The following is a 7803-nucleotide window of genomic DNA, read 5'->3' on the forward strand; positions in this document are numbered from 1 at the left end:
GCAGAATAGCCTGCGTGAAGTTTAGAGTTGTTAAATTATATGGTTTTCAAAGTGGTATTGAGGTACGATAAATTATAAATAATAATGTTAAGTATTTTAAATTGTTTGTAGGATGATACATGTAATAGAAACTGTTTTGTAGTAGATTGTCCCTGAGGATGGCCGGATTGGCCGAAACGTTGGACCTATAAGAGAAATACAAAAGTTTTCAGACTATAATGGATAGAGTTTGAATTATTTATTTAGAAAATGAAGATTTTAACGCTGAATACACCTTAGTTGACACTATTTGAAATATTAAAATCTAGGACATTGGTAGGTTGCAGTTCTTGTATTTTCTATGCTTTTGGAATATTCTCTGTACTCTTGTAAACTCAAATGAACCTTCATGGTGAAAAAATATTTGATATAAATATTTAAAAAAAAAAATTATGTTTGAATGCAAATTAAAACCTCACTAGTTGACATAAAGGAAAACATTTAAATAAGTTGTGAAAAAAAAAAATAAAAGAACTTGATGGGGAAATAAAAACGAGTTTAAAGGGAGGAAATACTAGTTATTTTTCAATCTTTGAAATGCTTAGCTCGCGCATTCTGTTCAAAGTACAACATAACTTCTAAGCTAATAACTCCTAGGATCCGGGTTCGAATCCCCCTGGGCAGAAAATTGTTTTCTATTACACTGTAGCCGTGAGTCAACTCCTGTGGGTTCTGGAGCCCTCCTGGGGTCCATCCTTGGGTAAAAATCTGGCGGTCGAGCGTGATTCTGATCAAATCACCTCCTTTCACAACCGTTGGTATAGTAACAGTACTTACAAAGTACTGAACCCCTGACCCTTCATGGCTTGTAGCGGTACAGATTTAATTTAATTTTTTAGTACTTACAATACTATAATCTTTCTCACTGTTCTTTATTGATACGAAACGTGACCTCTTACACTAAAGGAAGAGCAGCGCCTTAAGGTTTTTGAAAATAAAGTATTACGTAAAATATTCGAACCAAAAAAGGATAAAATAACGAAAGAATTTAGGAGGCTACACAACACCAAATTGAGGGGGCCTGCACCCGGTAAATATAATTCAGGTTATATCATTGCAGCGTATAAGATGAGCGTGTAAGGTTGTTGGGCTTAGTAACGAGCGGACCCCTAAAATGTTAATAAACACTGAACCAACGGGTAAACGTCCGAGGGGTAGACCGAAACGTTGACGGGAAGATTGTGTTAAGACTGATTCAGCAGATTTGGGTATGGAGGGGCGTGACTGGACAGATGCATGAAATGAACAATTGGCGGTATCGGCCTTTATTACTATTATTATCATCATCATAAAAAAAATTATTTATTATAACAATTACTTTCCTTTGGGGAGCAATATGATACCTAAATATTCTTATATTATACTTGTATTGAACAAAAATAAAGAAAAAAATAATTTCACAATTATTCAAACAAAAATAATAATTTAACCGTTAATCTCAAAAAACCATAAATTTTATATTTAATAATTTTGTTCACCAAAAATTGAATTATTTGGTAGTTTGTAAATGTCATACTGTTAAATGTAGGATGATTTCACGAAGCAGACCAACTGAGCTTGACACTGTTTTATTTGTTGTCGTGTTAGGCTACTTGCTCGTTGTTTGTTGTTTTCCTTTGTCTTGTGTTTTGGACTTTTTAAAAAATACAATCAGTAGCCAAACTTTTACACTTCTACTTTTCACTTATTTTAGGCATGTTGTAATAATTTACTGTAATCAAAACATTGAAGTTACGATAACATGAAGTTTTGGAAGGAAAGGATATAAAGCAAGTTGTCCAGAAAATTCACTAGAAGCTCTTATGTATTTATCATTTAACATGACTATAAATAGGGCTGCTCACAATGCTATACTTATAACATTTAACATGGTAAAACATTTTAAATTTAACACAATATCATGAATACCCCTACTAAAAGTTTAAATGATTTCAAAATATTTCTTGTTAATATTAATTTTGAATTCATAAATTAACTCAATAAGGCATCATATTGTCGTAAACAAATAGGAAAATAGTTCTCAGTTTTATTAATTATGTACAGTTGCTTTAATGGCGGTCAACTCTGGAATTTATTAAAATGAGGTGGGATAATACTATGTTCCGAGACTGCTTGCAGAGACTGGTCAGTCAATATCTCATGATATGAAGGCAAGAAGGCGGGAGATGTGGCTCGAAGCAATCCATCAGGATGCCTATGCTCAACAATGAATGCCAGTATAATAGGCAAGAGACCTAAAACCAGGTGGATAGATAGAATCAACAAAGATGCGAAAGATCTGGATGCAGCAAACTGCAAAGCAATAGCCCAAGACAGCTGGCGTGGAAAAGGCTGGTACAAAAAAATATATCAAAGAGCAACATATGGCTGACTTTTCTAATGTGATACTTCGAATAGTTGGATATGTTTGTGAGTGCCTAGTATATTAGCGAAAGTATTAAACTTCATCAACGTTCTCATAAACTGCTGCTAAGTGTTGAATATCTCAAAACTGCAATTTTTGACTTACGCCACTTTTACATATAATCTACCTGGCCCATGTCGTGTATTTACTCTACAAAGTCACCATCTTAGAAGTATTCCTGATTCTGGTAATGGTTTGAAATGGATTAAATTTAGAAATTACATTATAGTGAACTGTTATTGAAGAAAAAAAAATGATATCCGTTCTGCTACAGACCATGAAATTTCAGGGTTGCAGTACTTTGTAAGGAAGTACGGTTACCAGACCAACGGTTGTGCAAGGAGGTGATTTGTTGAGAATCATGCTCGACCGCTAGATTTTTCCCGAACTAAGGGTAACCACTTAAGAAGGACTCCCGAACCCACAGAGTTGACTCACGGCTACAGGAACAGAATGCATAATTGTCTGTCACAGTCGGATTCGAACACCTTTTGTTTCTCCATCTCCTTAATGATTAATCTTTAGCATATGTGCAAATAAAAAATGTTTATGTAAGGTTGTAGAAATTATTTTTATTTAAATTTATTTTATTTTGATATCTACTATTTCGCTGTTTTGCTTGAATAGTGGTACATCTGAACCAAAATCTGTTTGACTCGTATCTAATTCGCGTCCTATCTCAAAAAGGGTTCATTTTTGAACTTAAAAACACGACCCAATTTACTTGGGTATTAATGTCTGAAATCTATAAAACCCAATTTTAACCATCTCCGATCTACCGACTCATCTCTACCAGAGTTGTGACACCTCTCACATTGCTTAATGATATTTATTAAAGTTCCAGTAAAAGTTTAAGAATCAAAATTTAGGTTCGTCACTTCTACATGATATTCTTTTTTATTTATACCTCTTTTGTCAAAACGCATTGCCTATAAGTAAAATATATATGTATTTAAAAATTATCATAGGACCTATTTTGAAATCAAATTTAAAATTTATATAAATTTTTTTTTACTACATTTTTATCCATAGAAGAATAATAATTAATCGGGAAGAAAATGAAGTAAGATTAATTTATAAATAATATAGGAAAAATTGTATGTGGATAATTATAGTTGGCCTTGATAGGATTTTTGCTAATGAAATAAAGAGAAAAATTGACAAAAATGTAGTTATGATAAATAATTTTTAAATGCGTGAACTAAGTGGAGGAAGGTTACAAGCATTGTTGTGATAAAAGTTTTAAGGAATAGTGTCTGCAGATTAGTAAATTGACTTTGTTTTTAATTGATAATTGACTAATTAAGGTAATTAAACATATGTGGGATATACTTATTAACAAAAAAATATTTTTACCTAATGTTTCATAGATATTGATATCTTTGACCTGGGCAGAATAGCCTGCATGAAGTTTAGAGTTTTTAAATTATATGGTTTTCAAAGTGGTATTGAGGTACGATATATTATATCGATACTTCAAATAGTTGGATATGTTTGTGAGTGCCTAGTTTATTAGCGAAAGTATTAAACTTCATCAACGTTCTCATAAACGCCACTTTTACATATAATGTACCTGGCCCATGTCGTGTATTACTCTATAAAGTCACCATCTTAGAAGTATTTATGATTTCATTTAGATATGTCTTACTCATTAACTGTAATTAATAATACACTTTCGCTTGGAAATTCATATTAATTTCATTGAATATGGTTCAAATTGATATCAATATTAATACTAATATTAATATATTATTTAATTTTCTTTTTATTTATCTGCTTTATGTATATATTTTATTATTTACTTGAAACATTTTTTTTCTTTGTGAAGTAAATGTTTATACTTCTGAATGTTATTTTTACCTGTTAGATATTCGCCAGAGTGCTCTGTTTTCGTTGTGTATATAAGAGAAAAATTAATAAATTATTTTTTGTTATTTGAAGCTTAATTGTGTTTTTAGTAAAACTTTGGTGTATTTTGAGTTGTCATCGATATAAACCTAATGCATCAATCATGTGTAGGCTATTGCCTAGTTGCTCCAGTACTCCTGATCCTGGGGGATGACAGGCTGTCAATTGGCTCCGGTAGTTGTGGTGATGTATGGAGGGGGGAGGGGAGAGGTGGGGGTGCGCCGGTCGATGGCGCGCAGGAGGGCCGGCCGTCAGTATCGCCGCGACCGGCATGGTGCGATGGTCTGTTGGTGCTCCCTGCAAAGCGGGCTCGCCCCGCCGGAGCACCGAAAGTGGCGCCGTCTCCACGGCCTCCAGCTCCCGCTCCATCCACAGCAGGTGGTCGGCTGGGTCCTCCTCGTCGTCTTTGCCGGAGCAGGTTTCCTCCTCATCGTGCCGGCCCTCTCCCCGTCCCTATGGCCTGCACTCTTCGCCGTCCTGGCCAGCCTCTTCGTCGTCCACGTGGCTTCCCACCTCGTAGCCGTCCTGCTAGATCCCGCCGACCCTCAGCTCAGAAAGTTCAAAGCCTCTTCTACGGCCGTGCCAGAATTTGACAGGTCCAAACACGCTCATGTCATCGAAAACGGGAGGTGTCATCTGTGTAACATCGAGACCTCAGGACCGCGTACCAAACATTGTAGTGTCTGTAACAAGTGTGTTGGCAGATTCGATCACCATTGTAAATGGTTGAACCATTGTATTGGTGGTAGAAACTACGTCGCCTTTCTAGTCTGTGTTGTGTCGGCTGTCCTAGCATGTCTTCTCATCGTGGGCACTTCGGGGGCTGTCCTCATCTTGTATCACACGGACCAGACATGGCTGGCCATTTGGTACTACTCCCCCTTCGACGGCACAGTGTTCGAACCACATTCCTTCAACATGTTCGCTCTGAACAACAACGTCTTCCTTTGCATCACCGGTGTTATTGGAGTGCTGGCCACTGTTGCAGCCGGGCTTCTAATACACCTGTGTCTCTTCCACGCTTATATCTCTTATCTAGGTATCACAACGTACGAGTATATCAGAAACTACAGAGGTGTCCCTCAAAGAAGTTCCCTACCGTCTAATTCCGAACCGATTTTCACTGTACACGAGTACCAGAACGGTACGAAACATGGCTCACAGTGTTCCAGTGAGAGGAGTCCTGACGAAACGCAATACCAAAGTGTGTGTCATAGATTAATGAATCGTTCGCAAGGGCAAAATGAAAATCAACCAGGCATCGCTAAACCACCAGACAAGAGCAGCTTCAATCAAATAACGACGTTGAAGAGGGTGGACGGTAAGAACCAGCTGGTCGTGAGGAAGACTTGCCCTGGGTGCCGCTACTGCCAGATGCTGAAGGCAGATCCAACTTTGAAAGAACAGATCGATGCCTACAAGAGGAAGTCGGCAAGGAGGAAGCAGAATCGCAGGGAACGGGGCTGGCGCGTGTGCGGGACGGACGCAGAGACCCGCAGGAACCAGGTGCGGCCGAGCCGGAGCATGCCGGCCTCCTTCAGTGCGGGCAGCATCAGCTCTGTCTCCATCCCGGAGAGGAGCAGCTCTATGACTTCCCTGCCATCCCTCCCGCCTCCGGTCCGCCGCCAGATGCAGACGGTGTCGCTGAAGGAGCTGTCGGAGGTGCTGGCTGCGGTCCAAGGACCCCGGGTCCAGCGGCGTCCTCTCCCTCGTCGCCAGCTGAAGAGGAAGAGCAACCCCATGTCCCCTGCCCTGTCTCCCATCCACGAGTCCGGCCTCTCCAACCCATCCACGCCTCACATGGCGGCCCGTCCACGGCAAGCTGCCTGGGTGCCGCCCCCCATCGCCCGATAAATATTCATCTTCCGCAACGCACATCTCTCAGGTACTGGTTTCTCAAATTCATTTTATATTCTTAATCACCACTCTACATGATCTGTCTTCACCACTAGACACTTTTCTTATAGTCTTAATTTATGTATTCTCTACTTAAGCAGGCAGTAGACGCCACCTGGAGCCAAATGTTTCCCATTCTATAAAAAAATGTTTGTACATTTTCAAATCAAATTCATTTATACAAAAGATATTACGTATTTCTAATTCTAACTAACTATATTATGCACACATTCATAGGAATTAGTTTGCCCGATATCGAACTGTGCAAAAATTTCCACTTTAGATTTTCACGGTGATAACAATCCTTTACACATGGGCACTTTAATTTGAAAACAACAACGTTATTGCCTGCCGAGTTTGCTAAAAAAAAGGTAACTTTTTTAGCGCCATTTTAGATTACTGAAGTGTTGGAAGTACCGAAGTTAGTAATACTGAGATTACACTATAATATAAGTGAGATGGTAATTTAAGGTTAAGTGTAGAACATTTTGAAATCGAAAATAAATTCCTTTAAAAATAAATATATTTTTTTATATTAGACTAAATAAACATTCTACAGATAATGGTTTAATTCTGTTTCATATGAACAGAATTACAAAATATTCTACATTGTCTAAAACAAAATTTTTTTGGCTTTTGTTTGACTTATTCTAATTTGGCAAAGATATTTATTCCATTATTAGAATGATAAATTTAATATAAAAGGAAGAGGGTCCTGGTGCGGTCCAAAGGACTAAAGTAGTAATTAAACTATTTATTATGAGGCTACGTTTCGCCCAACTCTGCAGTGCACCATCAGAGCTTAAAAAGATACAAACAATTAAAATAATGTAACAAAGAATATTGTGAGAACATAGAATAAATTCTCTTACTTTGTTACATTATTTTAGTTGTTTGTATCTTTTTTAGCCTTGCAAAGTGGGACGAAACGTTGGCTCACAATTAATAGTTTAATTACTATTTAAGTTCTTTGGATTGCACTAGGACATCTTTCTTTTATATAGTCAATCCGGTATATTATATTATTGTCGTAAACGATAGCTGTAGAATTCTTATAATAACATATTACAATATAACGATAATAATTATAATAACATATTACAATATAACGAAATAAAATGAAAATATCTTCTGGGTGGTGTTGATGAATTGCTACCTTTTATAATTCTGAATTCAAATGGTCTTGAGTTTCCGCTGGTCTGGAAGATGGAATTGGGAAGTTGCGATAAGACCGGAAATGGCGCAAACTGGCCCCGGAACAACTTCAATGGCGGATATGTTGTTGGTTTATCATTTCCCGTCTCTGCCTATTTAATATTTTAAATCGATCTTATCATTTAATTGTGTACTTTTTAAATTAAGAATATCTAATTTACACTCGATTCATTAATTCAGCTTTGTTTACCAATTTAAAATTATTTATTTCATCTATTTCTCATATTGAACTTGTTGTCCTTAAACATTTAAATTTATCTAATATTGTTTAGTAGAATATTATGTCTGTATATACATATACTTAGTACCTGAAATAGGATAGTCATATTTAATGCCCATAT

The 7803-nt window shown here is 36.9% G+C and overlaps 1 protein-coding gene across 1 annotated transcript; it reads left to right on the top strand.

Moving 5' to 3' along the window:
• Positions 1-4564: 4564 nt before the first annotated feature.
• Positions 4565-6700, top strand: LOC106680755 (uncharacterized). Its single transcript, XM_014420683.3, has one exon. The coding sequence runs from the start codon at positions 4580-4582 to the stop codon at positions 6203-6205; it is 1626 nt and encodes a 541-aa protein (XP_014276169.2). The 5' UTR covers positions 4565-4579; the 3' UTR covers positions 6206-6700.
• The last annotated feature ends 1103 nt before the right edge of the window (positions 6701-7803 follow it).

Source organism: Halyomorpha halys, unplaced genomic scaffold (genome assembly GCF_000696795.3).
Source record: "Halyomorpha halys isolate HHAL.00 unplaced genomic scaffold, Hhal_1.1 Scaffold285.1, whole genome shotgun sequence".
Classification (NCBI taxonomy): Eukaryota; Metazoa; Arthropoda; class Insecta; order Hemiptera; family Pentatomidae; genus Halyomorpha; species Halyomorpha halys.

Coding starts and splice junctions, on each gene's coding strand:
- LOC106680755 (XM_014420683.3), top strand. CDS start 4,580: ATGGCGCGCAGGAGGGCCGGCCGTCAGTATCGCCGCGACCGGCATGGT.